The sequence below is a fragment of the Canis lupus genome, chromosome 8 (genome assembly GCF_048164855.1).
Source record: "Canis lupus baileyi chromosome 8, mCanLup2.hap1, whole genome shotgun sequence".
NCBI lineage: Eukaryota > Metazoa > Chordata > Mammalia > Carnivora > Canidae > Canis > Canis lupus.
Genome location: NC_132845.1, coordinates 53,886,896 through 53,913,711, shown reverse-complemented (window position 1 = coordinate 53,913,711; position 26,816 = coordinate 53,886,896). Strand labels below are relative to the sequence as shown.

The 26,816-nt window shown below is 37.8% G+C and overlaps 1 protein-coding gene and 1 pseudogene across 10 annotated transcripts in view; both read right to left on the bottom strand.

Annotated features, from left to right (window-relative positions):
* Positions 1-26,816, bottom strand: part of LOC140638547 (phospholipid-transporting ATPase ABCA3-like) — a 195,415-nt gene that overhangs the window by 78,192 nt on the left and 90,407 nt on the right. For 9 of the 10 annotated variants that reach the window (XR_012035576.1, XR_012035575.1, XM_072836115.1 and 6 more), the window contains 3 exons: positions 25,162-25,317; positions 24,651-24,861; positions 21,677-21,827 (listed from right to left, as the gene is read on the bottom strand). Coding sequence is in view for 8 of the 10 variants with exons in the window: in XM_072836115.1 (XP_072692216.1) it covers positions 21,677-21,827; positions 24,651-24,861; positions 25,162-25,317 (518 nt within the window). In the remaining 2 variants the exon portion in view is untranslated. The remainder of the gene's footprint in view (positions 1-21,676; positions 21,828-24,650; positions 24,862-25,161; positions 25,318-26,816) is intronic. The other variant, XM_072836117.1, reaches the window with a different exon arrangement.
* Positions 18,677-21,632, bottom strand: LOC140638548 (small ubiquitin-related modifier 1-like; annotated as a pseudogene).

Sequence of the window (26,816 nt, the reverse complement as noted above, 5' to 3'; positions counted from 1 at the left end):
GTGCTTCCCCATTGAGAATGATATTTGCTGTGGGCTTTTCGTAGATGGCTTTTAAGATGTCGAGGAAAGTTCCCTCTATCCCTACACCCTGAAGAGTTTTGATCAGGAATGGATGCTGTATTTTGTCAAATGCTTTCTCTGCATCTAATGAGAGGATCATATGGTTCTTGGTTTTTCTCTTGCTGATATGATGAATCACATTGATTGTTTTACAAGTGTTAAACCAGCCTTGTGTCCCGGGGATAAATCCTACTTGGTCGTGGTGAATAATTTTCTTAATGTGCTGTTGGATCCTATTGGCTAGTACCTTGTTGAGAATTTTTGCATCCATGTTCATCAGGGATATTGGTCTGTAATTCCCCTTTTTGGTGGGGTCTTTGTCTGATTTTGGAATTAGGGTGATGCTGGCCTCATAGAATGAATTTGGAAGTACTCCATCTCTTTCTATCTTTCCAAACAGCTTTAGTAGAATAGGTATGATTTCTTCTTTAAACGTTTGATAGAATTCCCCTGGGAAGCCATCTGGCCCTGGACTCTTGTGTCTTGGGAGGTTTTTGATGACTGCTTCAATTTCCTCCCTGGTTATTGGCCTGTTCAGGTTTTCTATTTCTTCCTGTTCCAGTTTTGGTAGTTTGTGGCTTTCCAGAAATGCGTCCATTTCTTCTAGATTGCCTAATTTATTGGCGTATAGCTGTTCATAATACGTTTTTAAAATCATTTGTATTTCCTTGGTGTTGGTAGTGATCTCTCCTTTCTCATTCATGATTTTATTAATTTGAGTCTTCTCTCTCTTCTTTTTAATAAGGCTGGCTAATGGTTTATCTATCTTATTAATTCTTGCAAAGAACCGACTTCTGGTTCTGTTGATCTGTTCCACAGTTTTTCTGGTCTCGATTTCATTGAGTTCTGCTCGAATCTTTATTAATTCTCTTCTTCTGCTGGGTGTAGGATCTATTTGCTGTTTTTTCTCTAGCTCCTTTATGTGTAAGGCTAGCTTTTGAGTATTTGAGTTCTTTCCAGTTTTTGGATGGATGCTTGTATTGCGATGTATTTCCCCCTCAGGACTGCTTTTGCTGTATCCCAAAGATTTTCAATGGTTGTATCTTCATTCTCATTAGTTTCCATGAATCTTTTTAATTCTTCCTTAATTTCCTGGTTGACCCTTTCATCTTTTAGCAGGATGGTCCTTAACCTCCACGTGTTTGAGGTCCTTCCAAACTTCTTGTTGTGATTTAGTTCTAATTTCAAGGTATTATGGTCTGAGCATATGCAGGGGACGATCCCAATCTTTTGGTATCGGTGCAGACCCGATTTGTGACCCAGCATGTGGTCTATTCTGGAGAAAGTTCCATGTGCACTTGAGAAGAATGTGTATTCAGTTGAGTTTGGATGTAAAGTTCTGTAGATATCTGTGAAATCCATCTGGTCCAGTGTATCATTTAAAGCTCTTGTTTCTTTGGAGATGTTGTGCTTAGAAGACCTATCGAGGGTAGAAAGAGCTAGATTGAAGTCACCAAGTATAAGTGTATTATTATCTAAGTATTTCTTCACTTTGGTTATTAATTGGTTTAAATATTTGGCAGCTCCCACATTCGGGGCATATATATTGAGGATTGTTAAGTCCTCTTGTTGGATAGATCCTTTAAGTATGAGATAGTGTCCCTCTTCATCTCTCACTACAGTCTTCGGGGTAAATTTTAGTTTATCTGAGATAAGGATGGCTACCCCTGCTTTCTTTTGAGGACCATTTGAATGGTAAATGGTTCTCCAACCTTTTATTTTCAGGCTGTCTAAAATGAGTCTCTTGTAGACAGCAAATAGATGGGTCCTGCTTTTTTATCCAGTTTGAAATCCCGCGCCTTTTGATGAGGTCATTAAGCCCGTTCACGTTCAGAGTTACTATTGAAAGATATGAGTTTAGTGTCATCATGATATGTATTCAGTCCTTGTTTGTGTGGATTCTTCCTCTGGACTTCTTCTTAAAGGGGAATTTTAAAAGTCCCCCTTACAATTTCTTGCAGAGCTGGTTTGGAGGTCACATAATCTTTCAGTTCCTGCCTGTCTTGGATGCTCTTTATCTCTCCTTCCATTCTGAATGAGAGCCTTGCTGGATAAAGTATTCTTGGTTGCATGTTTTTCTCATTTAGGACCCTGAATATATCCTGCCAGCCCTTTCTGGCCTGCCAGGTCTCTGTGGAGAGGTCTGCTGTTATCCTAATACTCCTCCCCATAAAAGTCAGGGATTTCTTGTCTCTTGCTGCTTTAAGGATCTTCTCTTTATCTTTGGAATTTGCAAGCTTCACTATTAAATGTCGAGGTGTTGAATGGTTTTTATTGATTTTAGGGTGGGATCTCTCTATTTCATGGATCTGAATGCCTGTTTCCCTTCCCAGATTAGGAAAGTTTTCAGCTAGAATTTGTTCAAATACATATTCTGGACCTCTGTCCCTTTCGGCGCCCTCAGGAACCCCAATTAAATGTAGGTTTTTCTTCCTCAGGCTGTCATTTATTTCCCTTGATCTATCTTCATGGCCTTTTAATTATTTGTCTCTTTTTTCCTCAGTTTCCCTCTTTGCCATCAACTTCTCTTCTATGTCACTCACTCGTTCTTCCACCTCGTTAACCTCGTCAGTAGGACTTCTAGTTTGGATTGCATCTCATTCAATTGATTTTTAATTTCTGCCTGATTGGATCTAAATTCTGCAGTCATGAAGTGTCTAGAGTCCTTCATGCTTTTTTCTAGAGCCACCAGTAGCTGTATAATAGTGCTTCTGATTTGGCTTTCTGACATTGAATTGTAATCCATATTTTGTAACTCTGTGGGAGAGAGGACGTTTTCTGATTCTTTCTTTTGAGGTGAGGTTTTCCTTCTAGTCATTTTGCTCAGTGCAGAGTGGCCAAAAACAAGTTGTATTGGGAAAAGGAGAAAAAGAGAGGAGAGAAGGAAGGAAAGAGAAAAAGAAAAAGGAAAAAAGGAAGAAAATAGAAAAAAAGAGAAGAAAACGAGAAAGAAAAAGAAAGAAAGGAAAAAAAGGGTGGGGGAAGCAAACAAATCAAAAAGCAAAAAAAAAAAAAAAAAAGAGAGAAACAACAACAACAACAACACGGGGAGTATCTTCTGTTTCTGTATACTTTAAGTCCCAACAACAACAACAAAAACACGGGGAGTATCTTCTGTTTCTGTATACTTTAAGTCCCTTGACTTCCCCTGGAACTTGTCCGTCTAGTTGGTCTTCTGGGGGAGGGGCCTGTTGTGCTGGTTTTCAGGTGTTAGCACTTGGGGGAGCTGCTCTGCCCCCTGCCTGGTGCAGGGCTCAGTGGGGGTTGTTTACCCCGTGAGGCTCCAGGAGGAACAACCCCAGTGGCTGCGGCAGCTCTGGAAACCTGGATTCAGCTCCCGCAGTAACTATGGAGCTCTCCGTCTGCAGGGGCCTGGATGCTCCTGTGGCCGGGCCGCTGATCTGCTCAGGTCGGGGCAGGAGCGTCCTTGCTGTCCTGGGCCCTCCCGGCCTCTGCCTGTCCCGGGGGGAGGCTGGATCCTGGGCTGTGTCCCGGTGCTCTGTGCTCCGGGGCCTGCGCTGTTGGATTCACGCTGCTGGCCAGGGCAGCCCCCTCTCCACCGAGCCTCCACCCGTGCCCCCCTCCAAGCTGCTCCCGGGTCCAGCCGTGCACGCTGCAGCCCTTTAGGGAGCTCGGCGCCCTCTCCCCGGGGCGCAGGTGCCTGTTAGTGTCCCAGGGAGCCTGAGGGCATCCCTGCCCTCCTGGGGTCCTGCTCTAACTCCCTGCGAGCGCCTTTCCGCCCGGGAAGATGGGTGCAGCTCCTGCTTCTCTGGGACGGGGCTCTCCTGTCCTGGGGACACTCGCCCCGGTCTCAGCCCGGCTCCTCGCGGGGCCCCTCCCCCTTGGATGCCTTTTGTTTCTTTATTTCTTTTTTCCCCCGTCTTCCTACCTTGATAGAAGCGCAAACTCTTCTCACTGTAGCATTCCAGCTGTTTCCTCTCTCTAAATCTCAGGCCGAATTCGTAGATTTTCAGGATGATTTGAAGGTTATCTAGGTAATTTGGTGGGGACAGGTGATTTGGGGACCCTACTCTTCCGCCATCTTGCCCCTCCCTCGGATATTTCCTTTTCTTATATCCCCCCCAAAATTTAGGCAGAATATGTATTTTTTCAATAAATATTAAGTAGAATTAATCAGTGAAGCCATATGGCCCTCGATTTTTCTCTGTAGGAATGTTTTAAAGTACAAATTCAATTTCTTTAATAAAGATCTTTTCACATTCTATATTACTTCTTTTTTCTAATTTACTTTTAATACAAGTATAATTGATGTATAGTGATATATTAATTTCATGTATACAGTATAATGATACAGTTCTATACATGATTCGGTGTTCATCAAAATAAGTACTCTTAATCCCCTTTACCTATTTCATCCATCTCTCTCCCCATCTCCCATCTGGTAACCATCAGTTTGTTTGCTATAGTTTGAGTCTATAGAGTCTGTCTCTTTTTCTTTGTTTCCTAAATTTCACATATGAGTGAAATCATATGGTATTTGTCTTTCTCTATTTCACTTAGCATTATACCTTCAAGTTTCATCCATGTTGTTGCAAATGGCAAGATCTTGTTCTTTTTTTTTTTAGAGTAGGTTCCATGCGCGACGAGGGGCTTGAACTCACAACCCTAAGATCAAGAGTTTCACACTCTACCACCTGAGCCAGCCAGGAATCCCAAGATATCATTCTTTTTTTGTGGCTGAGTAATATTCCTTTTCTTTCCTTCTTTCCTTCCTTCCTTCCTTTCCTGCCTGCCTTCCTTCCTTCCTTCCTTCCTTCCTTCCTTCTTCCCTTCCCTTCCTTCCTTTTTCTTCTTTCTTTTATACACACACCTCCTCCTTTATCCATTCATCTGTTGATGGACACTGGGTGGCTTCTATAACTTGATTCATAAATAATGCTGAAATTAACATAGAGATGCATATATCTTTTCCAATTAGCACTTTTGTTTCTTTGGGTAAATACCCAGTGGTGGAATTATTGGGCCATATGGTAATTCTGTATTTAATTTTTTGAGGAACTTCCATACTATTTTCCACAGTGGCTGTGTCTGCTTGCATTCCCACCAACAGTGTGTGATTATTCCTTTTTCTCTACATCTTGCCAACACCTGTTGTTTCTTGTGTTTTTAATTTTAGCCATTTGGGCAGGTGTCAGATGATATTTAATTTTGTTTTTGATTTGCATTTCCCTGATTATGGGTGATGTTGAACATCTTTTCACATGTCTTTTTTCCATCTTTAGGTTTTCTATGGAGAAACGTCTGTTCATATCTTCCGCCCGCTTTTAAATGGATCATTTTTTTTTTTTGGCATTGAGTCATATAAGTTCCTCAGATATTTTGGATATCAACCCCTTATCAGATATGTCATTTTCAAATATCTTCTCACATTTGGTGGATTGTATTTTTGTCTTATTGATGGTTTTCTTCAGCGTGCAAAAGCTTTTTATTTTGGTATAGTACCAATAGTTTAATTTTGCTTTTTTCCCCCTTTCCAAAAGAAATATACTTTAAAAAATTGTTTCTATGGCTGATGTCAAGGAGATTATTGCCTGTGTTTTTTTCTAGAATTTTATGGTTTCAGGTTTCACATTTAGGTCTTTACCACATTTTTAGTTTATTCTGTGTATAGTATAAGAAAGCAGTCCAGCTTCATTCTTTTGCATGGAACTGTCCAGTTTTCCCAGCACCATTTGTTGAAGGGATTTTTTTTCCCATTGTATATTCTTGGCTCCTTTGTTGGAGATGAAAATTGACCTTATAAGCTGGATTTATTATTATTATTTATTTATTGGCTCTCTACTGTGTTTCACTGATGTGTGTGTGTCTACTTTTGTGTCAGTACCATACAGTAATGATTACTATAGCTTTGTAGTATATCTTGAAATCTAGGATTGTGATACTTCCAGTTTTGTTCTTTTAAAAGAATGATTTGACTATTCAGAGACTTCTGTGATTCCATACAAATTTCAGGATTATTTGTTCTACTTTGAAAAATGCTAATGATATTTTGATGGGTATATTTTTTCTTGAATCAGTTTTGGTACTTTTTATCTTTCAAGAATTTTTTTCCTCATTTCACCTAAAATATCAGATTTATTTGAATCAGGTTGTTTATAATGTCTTTATTCTTTTGACATGTTATCTGTAGAATATGTCATGATATATCCATATCACCTCATTCATTCCAAATACAGTATCACTAGTTTTACTGAATGCATTGGTCATCTCAAAGAACACACAATTTCTTTAAAAATCTCAAGTTTACTTTTGTTAGACACATTCTATAGACTGGAATATAGGTATGTAAGGTTAGAAGTATTGTTTCTAAGTGTTTTTCTCTTTATTCTTTCAGTAAATACACAGGTGTAAAGCATTTAGAAGTGTGCCCAGTACAAAGCAAATAAATGATTAAACAATCATTCCAAGTCTTGGAAATAACCAAGAATTCCTTGTCATTTTATTCTTTTCCTACTATAGTAAAATGTTCCATGAATTAAGTGGGTTATGGACGTTTTATTCTGGTTGGTTTTTACTCCCTCTCTTCCAATAGTTGGTTTACAATTATTTTGCTAGAGAAAAATCAATTCTGAGTAAATATATTCTTTCCTATCTTCATGATTTGCATTCTACATTGTGTTATGATCCACTCTCTATAGCTTAGAAATCCATATCTAATGTGATGACATTAGTCTGTGTGACCATTAATTTCTGAGTCTTCCCTCTCCTCCATATCCAAAATATTTGGTAGGAACACATGATGAAATATTATGTTTGTAAATCCTTGTATTTCCTATTTAACTTGATGATATATTTATTAATCTTGGTCTCTTCTGATATCATTTATATACTTATGATATGGGATGGGCAGATGTTGTAGTAAAGTGTAATCACTTTCTCTAATGTGTTTCTCTCAGAGATACTCTGAATTTCCAGATTTATAATTACTACACTGTGTTAAAAGTACCCAACAAAATATTTGTCTTCTTTTTTAATTTTTTAAAAAAGATTCTATTTATTTGAGAATGAGTGGGAGTGAGAGACAGCACGAATGGGGGTAGGGGCAGAGAGCGAGAGAGAGAGAGAGGGAGAAGCAGGCTCTTCGCTGAGCAGGGAGTCCGAAGTGAGGCTCCATCTTGGGACTCTAGGAGCATGACCTGAGCTGAAGGCAGATATTTAACGAATAAGCCACCCAGGTGTTCCAAAATATCTGTCTTCTAACTGTGCTGAATTAAAGTTCATATAATAAATGTACAGTTGTAATTTCATTCATTTCCTTTATCCTCCTTCATGACTAGGATTAAAGTCCACCTCAGTTCTGTTCTATGCTCCTGCTTCTCAAGAAGTTTGATTTACTTCCTAAATAAATATAGCTCCCACAGGGAATTTTCTGTTTCATTCCTGTTCTGGGATATAATTATTTCTTTTCATTAATTAGAATCTTGGTTGCCTGAAGCCTTGTGTTTTAATTCCTTCATTCTACCAAAGAGCTCTATATCAGATGGAAATGTAGAACAATGTCCTCTAAGTCTGTCATCTCTATTGTGTATAGCAGCCACCCTGCATATATGGGATATTTAGGTCATAATAATCTTAGACAAAAAGATGAAAATGGCACACTCCCTCAAGGCCAATGATGAGTAATCTTAGTTTCCATTTGTCTTACCTGAGATGAGAATCCCAGGTAGAATTATCATCCCTGTGTTTCCTTTCTATATTTAATTTGGCTAATAATTACTGAGGTCAACCTCCCTTATTTCTGTGTCCTTATCACCCTTGTTCCAAGAGTTGCCATTTAAGCTACTTTTATCTTTCATCATCTTAATATTTCCCTAGACCTTACTTACCATGCCACTGTCACTAGACTGCACACCTCCCTCAGAAAAAAAAATCAGTAGCAGGAAGATGGTAATGGAGTAGGATGCTTAGCTTGCCTCACCCCATGAACACAACTAGGTAACCATCAAATCATTTAAATTCCCCAGAAAATTACCTGAAGACCGACAGAACAAACATCATGACTAAAGGGAGAGAAGAGGCCACACCAAAGAAGGCAGGGTGTGCAGAAACATGGTTTAGGAGAAAAAGAGATTGTGGCTGCAGAAGGGAGGGAGTTGTGGTGTCAGATAAGGGGAGAGAGAGAGAGATAGAGAGAGAGAGAGAAAGAGATAGATAGAGAGAGAGAGAGAGAGAGAGAGAGAGAGGAGCATATGGTAATTCCACTGGCTTGGGTAATGAAAGGGCCTGAATTCTGTGAGTTCTTGCAACCAGGGGAGCTTAAAGCTTGGAGTTTTAAAGGATAGTGGGTTTGGCTGCGATAGAGCTCAAACAGCACTATGTTGTTCCTGGAAGAAAGCAGGCAGACAACCTGGGGGAATGTAGTGTGAAAACAGTGATCTAAAGAGTGCCTGGAGTGGGGAGATTTTTTGCTCCTTGGAGCATGTCCCTGAGAGGCAACATTCATAGAGACACCTTTCTGGGAACAAAAGAACTGGCTGGTGCCATTTCGCTTCCCCTCCCCTCAGCATAAACTCAGAGCAATCTGTGGGAATCAGAGCATAGCATGGACAATGGCTGCCTAATGTGCTTACACCAAACCCCACCCCCCATGCTCTGGTGGAACTGCCCTTCTCAGTCACACTTGCCTCAGTCCCAGCCCGTGGGCCTCTTCCCGGAAAATGAGAACAAACCCCTGTCCACACCATGTCTCCTGACCAGGAAGTTTTGCAGGGCCTCAGTTCTGGTGGAGGTGGTGATAGGCCTCATTTCATAAACAGACAAGAGCAAACCCAGTTAAAACTCAACAGAGTTAGGCCAGGAACCAAACACTGCCACAGCCTCTGCAGATGACTGGCTTGAAGGATAGAGGACAGAGCAGCCAGAACATGACAACAGAGTGCATGCAGCACACACTAGAGATGCTCCCTGAAGTTCCAGGCCCTGGGCACTACATGACCTCTTCTTCATAAGGCCATTACTCTCAGGAGCAGGAGACATAACTGGCTTTTCTAACACACAGAAAAAGGCAGAGACAGACAAATGCCCAGACAGAAAAATGTTTCCCAGATGAAAGAACAAGATAAGGCCACAGCCAGAGATCTATGCAAAGCAAATATAAGCATGATCCCTGTATAGAATTTAAAGCAACAATCTTAAGGATACTCACTAGGCTTGAGAAAATAATAGAAGACATCAGTGAGACCCTTACCACAGAGATAAAAGAGTTAAAAAAGAATCAACTAGAGATGAAAAGTGAAATCAATGACATTAGAAACATACTTCATGCAATGAACAGAAGGCTGGAGGAGGCAGAGGAATGAATTACTGACATAGAAGACAAAGTAATGGAAAACAATGAAGCTGAACAAAGGATAGAAAGATGAATTATGTAAAATAAGAATAGACTTAGGGAATTCAGTGACTCCATCAAATGTAATAACATCCACATTATAGGAGTCCCAGAAGAAATAGAAAGAGAAAAGGGAGCAGAAAATTTATTTCAAGAAATAATTGCTAAAAACTTCCCTAATCTGGGGATGGAAACAAACATCCAGATCCAGGAGGCACAGAGAACTCCCATCAAAATCAACAAAAGGAGGCCAACACCAAGACATACTGCAATTAAATTTACAAAATATAGAGATAAAAGAATCTTAAAAGCAGCAAGATCAAAGGAGTCATTAACTTACAAGGGAAAACCCATAAAACTGGCTGGAGATTTCTCAACAGAAACATGGCAAGCCAGAAGGGAGTAGCATGATATATTCAAAGTGCTGAATGGGAAAAATTGCAGCCAGGAATACTCTATTCAGCAAGGTTATCATTCAGAATAAGAGAAATAAAGAGTTTCACAAACAAAAACTAAAGGAGTTTGTGACCACTAAGCCAGCCCTGTAGGAAATACTAAAGATGACTCTGAAAAGGAGAGACCAAAGTTGACAGTATAAAGTCAAGAAATACAAAACTTAAAAATAAGTATTTCAGTAAAAATCAGTCAAGAAACTTACACACAATAAGAACATAAACCTAATAAAATATATGTAAAAATGAGGGAAGAGTGGACAAAAGAATGAATTCAAATTTGAATGGCCATCAACTTAATATAAACGGCTATTTGCAGAAGATGTTATACACAAATGTAATGGCAACCATATATAAAAAGTGACTATAAATATACAAAGAATAAAGAGAAAAATCCAAATATATCACTAAAAAAATCAGCAAAACATGAAAGACAAGGAAGTATCAGAGAAAAATATCCAGAGACGACCACAGAAGTAATAAAATGGCAATAAATACGTACCTATCAATAATTACTTTGAATGTCAATGTACTAAATGCTCCAGTGAAAAGACATAGGATGTCAGAATGGATAAGAAAACAAGACCCATCTATATGCTGCCTACAAGAGATCCATTTTAGACCTCAATGGTCTAATTGATCAAACAAGAGGGAATGGAGAAACATTTATCATGCAAATAGATGTAAAAAAAAAAGCCAGAATAACAATACTTATCAGATAAACTAGACCTTAAAACAGATTGTAATGAGAGACAAAGAAGCACAATATATAATCATAAAGGGGACAATCCTCAAAGAAGACATAACAATATAAATATTTATGTACCCAACATGGGAGCACCCAAGTATATAAAGAATTAATAATAAACATAAAGGAACTAATTAATAATAATACATTAATAGTAGGGGACTTTAACACCCCAATTATGTCAATGGATCTATCTAAACAGAAAATAACCAAGGAAACATTGGCATTGAATGACACATTGTACCAGACAGACTTAACAGATATATTCAGAACATTCCATCCTAAAACAGAATACATATTTTTTCAGGTGCACAGGGAAAATTCTCCAGAATAGATAACATATTATGTCACAAAGCAGGCCTCAAGAAACACAAAAAGATTGAAACCATACCATGGATATTTTCTACCACAACACTATGAAACTAGAAGTCAACCACAATAAAAAAAATCTGGAAAGAGCACAAGTACATAGAGGTTAAACAACATGCTACTAAACGATGAATGGGTAAATCATGAAATAAAATAAAAAATAAAAAAATACATGGAAACAAAAATGAAAACATTATGGTCCCCAAACTTTGGGATGCAGCAAAAGTGGTCCTAAGTTGGAAGTATACAGCAATACAGGTCTACCTCAAGAAACAAGAAAAATCTCAAATAAGCAATCTAACTGTACACCTAAAGGGGCTAGAAAAAGAACAACAAACCAAGCCTAAAGCTACTAGAAAAAAGAAAAAAATAGAGATCAGACCAGAAATAAATGACATAGAAGCGAAAACAAAACAAAACAAAACAAAACCCAAACAAACAACAGAACAGACCAATGAAACCAGGTACTGGGTCTATGAAAAAAATAAGATTGATAAACAGCTAGCCAGACTTAACAAAAAGAAAAAAAGACTCAAAATAAAAAATGAGAGGAGAAATAACAACACCACAGAGATACAATCTTTTTTTCATTAATCTATTAAATTTCATTTTTCACACTTTAATTTGTATTCCACTTAGTTAACAGTGTAATATTAGTTTCATGTGCAGAATTTAGTGATTTATCACTTACATACAACATCCAATGTTCAACATACAAGTGTACTCCTTAATACCCATCACTGCTTTAACCCATCCTCCTGTCCACCTCCCCTCCAGTAACCCTCAGTTTGTTCTCTATAGTTAAGAGTCTGTTTCTTGGTGTTATATGCAACTGATGAATTATTGAAAACTACATCTGAAACTAATGATGTACTATATGTTGGCAAATTGAATTTAAATAGTAAAAAAAACGTGTTTCTTGGTTAGCCCCTCTTTTGTTTTTCCTCTATGTTTTTGTTTCTTAAAATTTGCAAATGAGTGAAACATATGGTATTTGTCTTTCTTTGATTTATTTCTATGACTGACTCAACATAATACTAACTCCATCCACATCACTGCAAATGGCAATATTTCACTCTTCCTTTTGGAAATATTATGTGGCATAGATATACACCACATTTTGTTTGTTTGTTTGTTTGTTTGTTTTAGAAAGCATCTTTCAACTAACAACATTCAGGAAGATGGAAGCATTTTTGTTTTACGTTCAATTTATTTAACATATTGTGTTTTATTAGTTTCAAGAGTAGAACTTAGTGATTCATCAGTTGCATATAACATTCAGTGCTCATTACATCAAGTGCTCTCCTTAATATTCATTATCCATTTAACCTATCCTCTCACCCACCTCCCCTCCAGCAACCCTCAGTTTTGTTCCTATAGTAAGAATTTATGATTTGCCTCTATTTTTTAAAAAGATTTTATTTATTCATGAGAGAAACAGAAAGAGGAAGAGAGAGAGAGAGAGGCAGAGACAGAGACACAGGCAGAGGGAGAAGCAGGTTCCACACAGGGAGCCTGATGCGGGACTTGATCCCGGGACTCCAGGATCACACCCTGGGCCAAAGTCCGGCACTAAACCACTGAGCCACCCAGGGATCCCCGCCTCTCTCTGGTTTTACCTTATTTAATTTTTCTTTCCCTTCCATTATGTTCATCTGTTTTATTTCTTAAATCATACATACAAAAGAAATCATATGGTATTTGAATGACTTATATTGCTTAGCATAATAACTCCTAGTTCCATCTGTGCCATTGCCAATAGCAAGATTTCATTCTTTTTTTTAAGATTTATTTACTTATTTATGATAGACATAGGGAGAGCGAGAGAGAGGCAGAGACACAGGAGGAGGGAGAAGCAGGCTCCATGCCAGGAGCCCCATGCGGGACTCGATCCCGGGACTCTAGAATCATGCCCTGGGCCAAAGGCAGGCGCCAAAGCACTGAGCCACCCAGGGATCCCTGATTCCATTCTTTTTGATGGCTAGGTAATATTCCAGTGTGTGTATGTGTGTGTGTGTGTGTGTGTGTGTGTGTGTACTACTTTTTCTTTATCCATTTACCTGTCAATGAACATCTAGACTTTTTTTTGATATTTTAGCTATTGTGGACATTGCTGTTGTTATAAACATTGGGATGCACGTGATCCTTTGAATCACTATGCTTCTGTCCTTTGGATAAATGCCCAGTAATGCAGTTGCTGGTTGTAGGGTAGCTCTATTTTTAACTTTTTTGAGGAACCTCCATACTGTTTTCCAGAGTGGCTGCACCTGTTTGCATTCCACAACAGTGCAAGAGGGTTCCCCTTTCTCCACATCTTCACCAACACCTGTTGTTTCTTGTGTATGGATTTTAGCCATTTTGACCAGTGTGAGGTGGTATCTCATTATAGTTTTGATTTGTATTTCCCTGATGCTGAGTGAGTGTTGAGTATTTTTTCATGCATCTGTTAGCTACCTGGATGTCTTCCTTGGAGAAAGGTCGGGTCATGTCTTCTGCCCATTTCTTGACTGGATTTGTTTTTTGGTTGCTGAGTTTGGTTAAGTTCTTTATAGATTTTGGACCTAGTCCTTTATATGATATTTCATTTGTGAATATCTTCTCCCATTTCGTAGGTTGCCTTTTTATTATTTACTGTTTATTTTTTCAATGCTTTATTTAAATTCAATTTGCCAACATATAGTGTAACACCCAGTGCTCATCTCGTCCTGTGCCCTCCTTAATGCCTGTCACCTAGTTACCCTATCCCCCCATCAACCTTCCCTTCTGCAACCCTTTGTTTCCCAGAGTTAGAGCTGCTTGTGGCTTATCTTCCCCTCTAATTTTTTGCCAATTTCCCCCCTTCCCTTCCCTTATGGCTCCTTTCACTAGTTCTTATATTCCACATATGAGTGAAACCATATGATAATTGTCTTTCTCTGATTGACTCATTTCACTTAGCATTAATACCCTTCAGTTCCATCCATGTCAATGTAAATGGTAGGTATTTATCTTTCTGATGGCTGAGTAATATCCCCTTGTGTATCTATCATCTATCTATCTATCTATCTATCTATCTATCTATCTATCTATCTACCTACCTATCCATCCATCCATCCATCCATCCATCCATCCATCCATCCATCTATATCTATATATATCTCACATATTTATCCACTCATCTGTCAAAGGACATTGTGGCTCTTTCCACCTGTAGGTTGCCTTTTAGTGTTGTTGATGGTATCCTTTGCTGTGCAGAAGCTTTTTATCTTGATGAAGTCCCAATAGTTCATTTTTGTTTTTGTTTCCCTTACCTTTGGAAATGTGTCTAGCAAGAAGTTGCTGTGACCAAGGTCAAAGAGGTTGCTGCCTGTGTTCTCCTGTAGGATTTTGATGGTTTCCTGCCTAACTTTTAGATCTTTCATCCATTTTGGGTCTACTTTGGTGTATGGTAAGAAAGAGGTCCAGTTTTATTCTTCTGCATATGGCTGTCTAATTTTCCCCATACCATTTGTTGAAGAGACTGTCTTTTCCACTGGATATTCTTTCCTGCTTTGCAGATTAGTTGACTAGAGAGTTGAGAGTCCTCTTCTAAGTTGTCTATTCTGTTCCATTGATCTATGTGTTTTTGCCAGTACCATACGGTGATGACTGGAGCTTTGTAATACAGCTTGAAGTCTGGAACTGTGGTGCCTCCAGCATTGGTTTTCTTTTTCAACATTCCTTTGGCTATTTGGAGTCTTTTGTGATTCCACAAATTTTAGGATTTATTCTAGCTCTGTGAAAAATGCTGGTGTTATTTTGATAGGGATTGCACTGAATGTGTAGACTGCTTTGAGTAACATAGATATTTTAACAATATCTGTTATTCCAGGGGTTCCTGGGTGGCTTAGTGAGTTAAGTATCTGCCTTCATCTCAGGTCATGACCCCAGGGTCCTGGTATTAAGTCTTATCTGGGCTCCTTGCTCAGTGGGTGCCTGCTTCTCCCTCTCCCTGTGCCTGCTGCTCCACCAGCTTGTGCTCTGTCAAATAACAAATCTCAAAAAAAAAGAAATGCAACAGATTTTTATATGCTGACTTTATATCTTGCAACATTGGTGAATTCATGTATCAGTTCTGGGAAATTTTTTGTGGAGTCTTTTGAGGTTTCTACATAGGACCATGTCATCTGTGGAGAGTGAAATTTGACTCCTTCCTTGACAATATGGATGCCTTTTATTTCTTTTTGTTGGGCTGCTTGAGGCTAGGACTATCAGTACTATGTTGAACAACAGTGGTGGGAATAGACATCCTTGTTCTTGAACTTAGGGGAAAAGCTCTCAGGTTTTCCCCATTGAGGAAGATATTTGCTGTTTTTTTTTTTTTTTTTTTTTTTTGTATATGGTTTCTATGATGTTAAGGTATGGTCCATCTATCCCTACTTTGTTCAGAGGGTTTGTATCAAGAAAAGATGCAGTATTTTGTTAAATGTTTTTTCTGCATGTATTGAGAGGATGATACAGTTTTTCTCCTTTGTTTTACTAGTGTGGTGTATCATATTGATTTGTGGATGTTGAACCACCCCTTCAGGCCACAAATAAATACTTGGAATAATCCTTTCAATGTATTGTTGGATACTATTAGATAGTATCCTTGTAGAATTTTTGGTCCATGTTCATCAGGAATGGGGTCTGTGATTCCCTTTTTGGTAGGGTCTTTGGTTTGGGGATCAAAGTAATGCCAGCCTCGTAGAATGAGCTTGGAATTTTTCCTTCCAGTTCTATTTTTTGGAATAATTTCAGAGAACAGATATTAATTTTTCTTTAAATGTTTGGCAGAATTCTCCTGGGAAGCCATCTGGCCCCGGAGTCTTGTTCATTGGGAGTTTCTTGATTACTGATTGAATTTCTATGCCAGTTATGGGTCTGTTCAGATTTTCTATTCTTCCTATTTCAGTGTTTTGTTTATATGTTTTAAGGAAGGCATCCCTTTCTTCCAGATTGCTTAATTTATTGGCATATAATTGCTCATAATATTCTCTTATAATTGTATTTCTTTGGTGTTCATTGTGATCTCTCTTCTTTCATTCATGATTTTATTTAGTCCTTTCTCTTTTCTTTTTGGTAAGTCTGGCTAGAGGTTTATCAATCTTATTAGTTCTTTCAAAGAACCAGCTCCTACTTTTATCAATCTGTTCTGCTATTTTTAAATTTCTACACCATTGATTTCTTCTCTGATCTTTATTATTTCTCTTTTCCTATTGGATTTAGGCTTTATTTTCTATTCTTTTTCCAGCTCCTTAGGTGTTGGTTAGGTTGTGTGTTTGAGACTTTTCTTGCTTCTTGAGGAAGGCCTGTATTTCTATATACTCTTAATATACTACTGTATTTCTATATATGCCTTTGCTGCATCCCAAAGATTTTGAACTGTCATGTTTTCATTTTCATTTCCTCCCATATACTTTTAAAATTCTCCTTTAATTTCCTGATTGACTTACTCATTCTTTAGTAGGATGTTCTTTAACCTTAAGTATTTGTGGTTCTTACAAATTTCTTCTTGTGGTTTACTTCAAATTTCATAGAATTGTGGTCTGAAAATATATATGGTATAATCTCAATCAAGTTGTACCAATTGAGACCTGATTTGTCACCCAGTATGTGATCTATTCTATAAAATTTTCCATGTGCACTTGAAAAGAATGTGTATTCTCCTTTTTAGGATGAAAGGTTCTGAATATATCTATTAAGTCCATCTGGCCCAGTGAGTCATTCAAAGCTCTTGTTTCTTTGTTGATCTTCTACTTAGATATCTGTCCATTTCTGTGAGTGGGGTGTTAAAATCCTCTATTATTGTACTATTATAAGTTTTTAAATGTTTATTAATTGACATATATTTGGGTGCTCCCAAGTTAGGGGCATAAATATTTACAATTGCTAGATCTTCTTGTTGGATAGGACCCTTTATAATAATATGTTCTTCATCTCTTATTACATTCTTTGGTTTAAAATCTAGGTTTTCTGATATAAGGATGGGTACTCCATCTTCCTTTTCATGTCCATTAGCATGATAAATGGTTCTCCATCCCCTCACTTTCAATCTGGAGGTATCTTTGTATCTAAAATGAGTCTCTTGTAAGTAGCATATTGATAAGTCTTGTTTTTTTAATCCATAGATACTCTAATATGCCTTTTGACTGGAACATTTAATCTATTTACACTTAGAATAATTATTGAAAGATATGAATTTAGTGCTATTGTATTACCTGTAAAGTCATTGCTCCTGTAGATTGTTCCTTTCTAGTCTTTGTTACTTTTGGTCTCTCGCTTCAATATTTTATTTTAAATATACAATATATGAAATATTTTATGTATTACATATATAAAACTATATAAAATATTAATAAATGTTAATTAAATACATATTAAAGATATTTATATTAAATATCTCTTAATACTTCCTGAAGGATTTAGTGTTCACAAATTCCTTTAAGTTTTTGTCTTGGAAACTCTCTCTCTCCTTCTGTTCTGAACGACAGCCTTGTTGGATAAAGTATTCTTGGCTTCATATTTTTCCCATTAAGCATGATGACTATATCATATCAGTCCTTTCTGGCCTGCCAGGTTTCTGTGGACAGGTTTGCTGCCAGCCTTATCTATCTACCCTTGTAGGTTTAGGACCTCACTTCCAAGCTACTTTCAGGATTTTTCTCTTTATCTTGTAATTTGCAACTTTCAGTATAATATGTTGAGGTGTTCATCTATTTTTGTTGATTTTAAAAAATGATTTTACTTATTTATTCATGAGACACACACACACACACATACACACACAGAGGCAGAGACACAGGCAGAGGGAGAAGCAGACTCCATGCAGGGAGCCCGATGTGGGACTCGATCCTAGGTCTCCAGGATTGGGCCCTGGGCGGAAGGCAGTGCTAAACCGCTGAGCCACCGGGGCTGCCCTATTGTTTTTTTAAGGGTAGTTCTCTGTGCTTCCTGAACTTAAATGTGTGTTTCCTTACCCAGATTAGGGAAGCTCTCAAATATAATTTGGTCAAATAAACCTTCTTCCCCTATTTCCCACTCTTCATCTTTTAGTACTCCTATAATATGGATATTACTTTGCTTTATGGAATTGCTGGGTTCCCTAAGTCTACCTTTGTGATCTAATAGTTTTCTTTCTTTCTTCTTTTTAGTTTCCTTATTTTCCATAATTTTGTTTTCTAGGTTACTGATTCACTCTTCTGTTTTGTTCAGCCTGGTTATTTTGGTCTTCACTTGGAACTGATTCTCAATAGTAGCATTTTTAATTTCAGCCTGACTAGATTTTAGTTCTTTTCTCACTCTAGTAAGGGATTCTCTAGTGTCTTCTATGTTTTCAACCTCAGCTAGTATCTTTATATTTGTTTTTATATATATATTTTACAGTTTTTACAAATATTTTGTTTATTTTAATGAAGCTGGTATAGACAATGTCCATTTAAAATCCATATCCCAGGCCAAAAAGTACAAATAAAATAAAAAGAGCAGTGTTCTATTGAATACACTTCTGCATGAATAGCTTTATTAACTGCTAATGAAAATTAGAACTTTTATGGGATCTTCTGACAAGACTTTTTATCTTAAAATGCTTTCTCTTCAGTGAAGCCATCTTTGGAATTAGTCATTTACTCTCATTATCTCTGTCTTCTCTACTCCAGCCTGATATTTCTCTTCCTTTGGTTCAGATCCTTAACTTTTAAAAGAAGCTTCAAGTTAAGGAATGGTCATTTTCCCATTTTCCCACTTTCTCATTTTCAGTTCTCTGAAAAACTTCCATCTCCCACTGAAAGTCACAATCCAGGGGTGTGCTAGAACTTCAGGGCCAATTGGAAAGTCATCATGAACACCTGTATTGGTCGTTCTTATCACAAGCCTGAAAATGCACAGTCCTGGAAAAGGTGGCCTCTCTGTGCACACATGTAATTTTTAAAAAGGAAAGGGCAATATGAAAGGGGCTGAGGTTTTGTCACCAAAAATCAGCACAATGAAAACAAGTGATAATCAATAATGGGCACTAGAATTCAAATTGCCAGATGTTTTAAAGAGATGGGGTGCCAGTTTTCAATTCTGTTTTGAACACATTACAAAAGAACTATTTTTAAAAATAAGAAAGGTTTGAGGGTAAAGAAAAAATAAAAAGAGTATCTAAATCGTTGAATGTCCCCCTGTTTGTTCCTGATAAACTTCAACCATATCTTCTTCTTCCATTCCCAGTTCTTTTGGAGTGTGATTATCAGCAACTCTCTGACCTTCAAAGAGAAACCTGAGTGAATTCACTGGAACTCCCTGTCTTTGACAGTATGATTCTTTGAGTTTCTTGAGATGTGTTGTCATTTTCACTTTGAATAAGTCAATCTCACTGCTATCCTGTCCAATGACTTTCAGTTTAATGTATTCTCCTTCCTACTTATCTCCCAAGTCCTCAGTTGAAGGTTTGCCTCCTGGTCGGACATGGTGACAGTGGCTTATCCAGGGTTTCCACAAAGCAGCGGCCTCAGGTAGGCAGAACCTTGCTCCAGGGTTTACAAATTCGTCTCTTCCCCACAGCACAACACCGTGACTCTATAATTGTTTTAAATTCTAGTTCAGACATCTTATATCCATATTGATTAAATCCTTGGCTGTACTACCTCCTGTTCTTTCTTTTGGGGTGAATTTCTCCATTTTGTCTAATCATTTTGTCTAGAATACAAGAAAAAAACAGTAACAAACAAAAAGAAACTAGATCCTGTGTGTGTTTTGGTCTGTTAAAAGAAACTAGATCCCAAAAGAAAGAGATACACACACACACACACACACACACACACATACACACACACACATATACATACATACATACATACACACACATATATATATACACACAAATATAAATTTAATGAAAGGAAACAAAATATAAAAATATATAAAGTATATATAAAAATAAAAATTAAAAAGAGAAAAAGAATTTAAAAAATAATATAACAAAAAATACGAAAGGCTAAGGAATAAAAATACAAAGAATGCTATATACTTTTTTCCCCAAGAGCTGAAGCTTTGCAGACCTCTATGATCAGTAGACTTTGCGTGAGTTGTTTGTGCTGATCTTCTGGGAGAGGTGCCTGTTGCACTGATTCTCAGGTGGACTTGCCTTAATGGAAATGGGCCTCCAGTTTTCAGGGAGGCAGGGATTGGTGTAAGGGGCTCCAGACTCCACTAGGAGGCGCTGTTTTGCACCATGAAGGCGTTCATCAATTGATGGGTGGGATGAATGTGGCTGTGCCCTGTTCTTTAGCCCTGGAGCTGAAAATTCACACCCCTCACTCTTCCGTGGGTCTTCACAGAAAAGCAGTCAATCACTCCCCATCCTCTTAGCTTCCATCAGAACTCTGTGTTCACCAGCCTATGATGGAGGATTTACCTCAGGCATGTGAGATCCAAAACCCCCAATTTTAAGAACTTCTGGAGTGCGGACCCATACTGTTCATCCTGGGGTGGTGCGTTTCACCACGCTTCTACCTTTTGCTGGACTCAGCCCAGGAAAGCAGTCACACAAATGCACAGTGGTTTGCAGTTTATGGCAACACATAGGAGAAAGCCAACACTTAGATGCACTGTTCTCAGCTGGCTTCCATGTTCCTATGCCTGGGAACTCTGCCACACTCAAACACCACCTGTTCTTCTTGCCACCCCAGGGAACCTCAGACAATGTTGTCACACCTGGGATTCCATCCTGCTTCACCACCTGAGCACCTTTGGCCAGGCATATTCCTCACTGTAGCAGACTTCTGTTAAGTTCCAATTCTGCACTCCACTGTTTATAATACTTTGTGGTAGCATCCTTAAGCAGGCTCCCTCCCCTCCACCGTATTCTCAGGTGTATCACACTGGATTCAAGTCTCTGCAACTCCTACCTTCCAGAGGGTGGTTGCTTTTCTACTTGTAGACTTGTAGAAATTGTTTTCTCCGATCTCTAATTGGTTCCTCAGGTGTTCAGAATGACTTGATAACTTATCTACTTGGCTTCAAGGGACAAGACAAACTTAGAGTTCCCCTACTCCTCCACCATCTTAACTCCTCTCACACATTTTCTTTTTCTTTTTTTTTTTTTTTTTTACACATTTTCTTTATCCATTCATCTGTTAATGGATATTGGGCTGTTTCCATAATTTGGCTATTGTTGACAGTGCTGCTATAAACATGGGGGGGTGCATGCATCCTTTGGAATTAATGTTTTGTATTCTTTGCATATGTAGAATTTAAGAAACAAACAAACAATGAGCAAAGGGGAAAAAAGAGAGGGAGGCAAACCAAGAAACAGACCCTTAACTATAGAGAGCAAACTGATGGTTACCAGAGTGGATGTGGTTAAAGGGATGGGTTAAAGAGGTGATGGAGTTTAAGGAGTGCACTTGTGATAAGCACTGGGTATAAGTGCTGAATACTATATGCCTGAAACTAATATTATACTGCAGGTTAATTAACTATAATTTAAATAAACAAAAAATTCAAGTAAGCCTTTTGTGAACTTGAACGTATGAGGCAATCCTCTCGTTCAATGAGAGAAATCTTCAGTTGTGAATTTCTCAAATTTAGTCAGCATCTGACAGTTGTAATTGGACACTGGCTTGTTGGTAAATTACTGCTCACCTTGCTAAACATAGAAAATTACAAATGATTTCTGGTCACCCAAACCATTCATGTAGAACTTTGACCCTTTACCTGTGTGTATATTCTTTGGGTAGAATAAATGATAATTCAGCTCCAGTAAAATTTTCCACAGTGGCATCTGGAATATGAGAATGAATTATTTCTGAGATCTTTTCAACATCACAATGTGATTCCTTTTCCATGACTATATGATATCCAGCACCTGAGAGAAATCATTTAAAAGACCACATGAAGCATTTTCAGACTTTTTAATCTCCTTGTAAATCCAAACTTGGCTCTTCATCTTTCAAGTTACCTAGGTCCACAAAGAAGACATGGAATGTCACAAGATACTTTGTTATGAGTCAAGGAAGGCTCATGCCTTAAACTTCCAAATGTGGTTCCAAGAACCAAGGTATTGAATAAACATAACTCCTATAATTTTCTTAGTGAACAATAATAGCTTAGTGTATATAATCAGAAATAGTATACATATGAAGAAAGGCCCCTGTAATCAACTTATCACTCTTGAAACTGTAATCTTAAAAAATATTCATTTATTGTTACTGGTTGTCCAGTGTGTATCAGGCATTAACTAGGCCCTGAGGATTGATCAGTGAACAAAGCATGCAAAATTTCTGCCTTCTTAAGAGCTACTTTCTAGTAAAAGGACACAGATACTAATAAAGAGGAGTAAGTTAAAATATACACTATGTTAGGAAAAAATAAAGCAGAAAAGGGCTATATTAAGTGTTGAAAGAAAGTTGTTAAATTTTAGACAGAGATCCATGAAAAGCCTGAGAATATGATTTCTGACTAGTGATTTCAAAGAAATTAGAGAACTATTACATTTAGTGTTTTCCCTGTTATACAGAGAAATTGTTTTCTGGAATTGGAGAAAACCATCATTATTTTAAATATGCATTACAAATGGTCATTGTATTTGCATTTATGTTTCTATTTAAGATTAAAAATGTGACTATAGGTTTTTAAGTATATATATCTCTTAGAAGATAATCTGGTTTATCTACTTGGTTTATAGTGTGGAAGACACTATTACATTTTACAAAGAGGCAACTATATCCTGAGAATAAAGTGATTTATCCACTATTTATTAGCTATCGGAACCAGTTTACTTAAAAATTGATATGTAGGGCAGCCCCGGTGGCGCAGCGGTTTAGCGCCGCCTGCAGCCCAGGGCGTGATCCTGGAGACCCTGGATCGAGTCCTGCGTCGGGCTCTCTGCATGGAGCCTGCTTCTCCCTCTGCCTGTGTCTCTGCCTCTCTCTCTCTGCATCTCTATGAATAAATAAATAAATAAATCTTTAAAAAAATAAAAATAAATAAAAATTGGTATGTAAATTGTTTTTCATTTCTCAGGAATGATGACACAATTGTGCTCTTAAAACTGAAAAGAAAATGCCTCCTTTAGCAGAGAAGTGGGGTTGTTAAGTGAGAGTTGAATGCTAATACCAACATGGAATTTCCTATGCCATTAAAGAAGCAAACAAAAATCTCAGGCTTTTGATTAAGATGTAAGAAGCAATTTAAGTATATTTAAAATTTAGCATATAAGAAGGGACTGGAACATCCCAAAGTATTATATCTTTTAAAATACCTAGTTGTGTATTATGTACTATTTTATCAGAAATTAGTAACAGTAGTGAATGCTATTAGAAATTAGAAATAATTTATCAAAAGCATAGCTGTTTAAATGGTATGCCTCAGGGAATCCCTGGGTGGCGCAGCGGTTTGGCGCCTGCCTCTGGCCCAGGGCGCGATCCTGGAGACCCGGGATCGAATCCCACGTCGGGCTCCTGGTGCATGGAGCCTGCTTCTCCCTCTGCCTGTGTCTCTGTCTCTCTCTGTCTCTGTCTCTCTGTGACTATCATAAATAAATAAATTTTAAAAAAAAAAAAAGAAAGAAACTGCAAAAAAAAAAAAAAAAGGTATGCCTCATAACCTAGCACAATTAGTTTAGATAAATCTAATTTTGGATTACAAGTCAACTGTACAAACTCAAACCTCTAAGGCGATCATAAACTTTGAAATACCTAAATGGGAATATAAATATGACTTTAGATCATTTTTTTATTTATCTAGGGCCCAGTTTTACATTCTATAAAATGAGGTGGTTGTTCTGAATATTAAATATGATATGTAAAGTGGATACCATAATAACTAATATAGAGTAAATAATGTGAGTTGAATGAATTCAAATACTGAATAAATGAATGATGAAGCAGCTCATCTTTATCTACATTTATGTTTATACCCAATTTTGAATTACTATTACTATAATTTTAGCCCTTGATAATTAACTGTTTGATGTTTCAGTTTTATCTCCTAAAAAAGTCCTATACTTATCAAAGTCAATGACTATATTATTCTACTTGTATGGTATCCTTACTGCCAATTATCATATTTTAGAGTTATCTCACCATATGAGATGTAAAACTTGTTTGGCAAATGAGAAATTAGTCATTTCCTCTCCTCATCAACCAATTAATTACTCAACACATAAATCTATTTGGACACAACTGTATTCTAGGGACAAAGAAAACTGTCAGTAGGTGTAAAGTGGGAGAAATAAGGATGGCCTTTGTAGGTTGATAAAAGTATTTTGTGAGTCTTAATGTATGTCTTAGAGAACAAACAATAAATATATATAAGGAATATCTAAGTTGCAAAGGGCCTTAAAAACCAATTAGAGGGATCCCTGGGTGGCGCAGCGGTTTGGCGCCTGCCTTTGGCCCAGGGCGCGATCCTGGAGACCCGGGATCGAATCCCACATCGGGCTCCCGGTGCATGGAGCCTGCTTCTCCCTCTGCCTGTGTCTCTGCCTCTCTCTCTCTCTCTGTGTGACTATCATAAAAAAAAAAAAAAAAAAAAAAAAAAAACAATTAGAATCACCGAAATCTAATTAGTAGGACAGAGGGAGTCACTGATGTTTTGGCTATACTGACAATATATCATTAAAATCATGTAGAAGAATATCACTAAGACATCAATATCACAAGAATGAGCAAAGGGATAGAGAACCAACCATATGTTTGTTTCAGGAAGACAGAAGAGCCACAGCACTGCAGGGTCCCCCTGACCATGATGGCAATGCGGTCACCCAGGAGATCAGCTTCATCCATGGAGTGAGTGGTCAATAAGATGGTACGATTCTGTTTATACTGCTGAAGGAGCTCCCAGGTGGCTCTCCTTGAGACTGGGTCCATACCAGATGATGGTTCATCAAGTAACACTACCTAAAAACCAGAAGAATTATATGACATTCTAGGCTACTGGTGTCATAATTGCTCTTTGACAGGAACACACTTAAGCTAAGATACAAAATCTAGACTAAATATAGTGAAAAAATCCTAGAGAAAAAAAAAATCCCAAACCATGTTATGACAATTGAGCCAAAAAAGGCAAATTCCTTCTATCATTGGCAGAATTCCTTTAAGATTCATATCAACTCTCAGGTTTTTGTCAGCTGAGTTTTCTAGATTAGTTGGAAGGAACCCATGGTTAATGCCTCCTCAACCCCCTCTTTTCTTTAATACCTGGGAGCCCCCCATAAGTGCTATGATGATGGAGAGTTTGCGCTTCATTCCTCCACTCAGTGCCTTTGAAAGTGTATCACGCTTTTCTAGCAGGTTAAAAGTAGACAGCATATGGTCAATTTCCATAGAATACATGTTTTGATATATTCTTTTAACCTAAAAAGAGGAGGCAGAATTTACATGATGCATCCAACTTTATCCTTGTAAAGTGTTTAGATCATAGCTTTCTTTGTACATCTATGTAGATAAATGAAATTTCTTTCCAGTGTAAAAAATACTTTATCCCATCTCTTTTCACACATCAGCTACATAGTGTCTTCTTCACATTGCCTCCCTTTAAAGGAGAGCTCCTAAGGAAAGAGTTTATTCTCAGATTTATAGACATCTGGAACTCAGGAATGGAAAGAGAAAAGAAACATCTCTATTTTCTAGGCATGATGGAGTAAACCACCCCCCCCCTTCATTTCCCACTGAACTCAATTATTAAACCTGGAGAACTATAAAAAGTAAACATCAGAAGTTGGAACAGAATACCATATTTTGGTTTTTTTTTGTTTTTTGTTTTTTGTTTTTTTAATTTATTTTTTATTGGTGTTCAATTTACTAACATACAGAATAACACCCAGTGCCCGTCACCCATTCACTCCCACCCCCTGCCCTCCTCCCCTTCTACCACCCCTAGTTCGTTTCCCAGAGTTAGCAGTCTTTACGTTCTGTCTCCCTTTCTGATATTTCCCACACATTTCTTCTCCCTTCCCTTATATTCCCTTTCACTATTATTTATATTCCCCAAATGAATGAGAACATATAATGTTTGTCCTTCTCCGACTGACTTACTTCACTCAGCATAATACCCTCCAGTTCCATCCACGTTGAAGCAAATGGTGGGTATTTGTCATTTCTAATAGCTGAGTAATATTCCATTGTATACATAAACCACATCTTCTTTATCCATTCATCTTTCGTTGGACACCGAGGCTCCTTCCACAGTTTGGCTATCGTGGCCATTGCTGCTAGAAACATCGGGGTGCAGGTGTCCCGGCGTTTCATTGCATTTGTATCTTTGGGGTAAATCCCCAACAGTGCAATTGCTGGGTCGTAGGGCAGGTATATTTTTAACTGTTTGAGGAACCAGAATACCATATTTTGAAGTACCACTGACCCAGCATTGGGTTTACCATTTTCCCCCTTGTGTATCCTCTTAGCCTGAACACAAAGTAATCCAAAGCATGGTAATGCAGATAGAATTGAGAATGAGGAGAAATTCTTTAGTTCTGGTTTGAGGAATGGAAAAGAAAAACAAAAACAAAAAAAAACAAAAAACTCATAAAGCTCTGAGAGAGTGTGGGAGGTGGGAGGGCCAATTCCCTTTTATTTCTTTTTTAAATAAAAAAGGAACCCATTAGGAGTCTTGCTCCAACCCATTAGGAGCCTTGTGGCAGTGATGGTGGCAAGAACAGAAAGGAAAGGGAATCCTGTAAAAGCCAAAATTCTGAGGGAAAGGAATCTTCTCACTTAAGTAGAGCCATGGCTCCAACAGGAGAGGGTCAAACCCAGTTGCTTTTTACCACCCAGTCAGCTACTTGATTGTGGCACAATCATGAAACTGGGCAATTTCTTTTCTTTCTTTCTCTCTTTTTTTTTTTAAAGTGGGC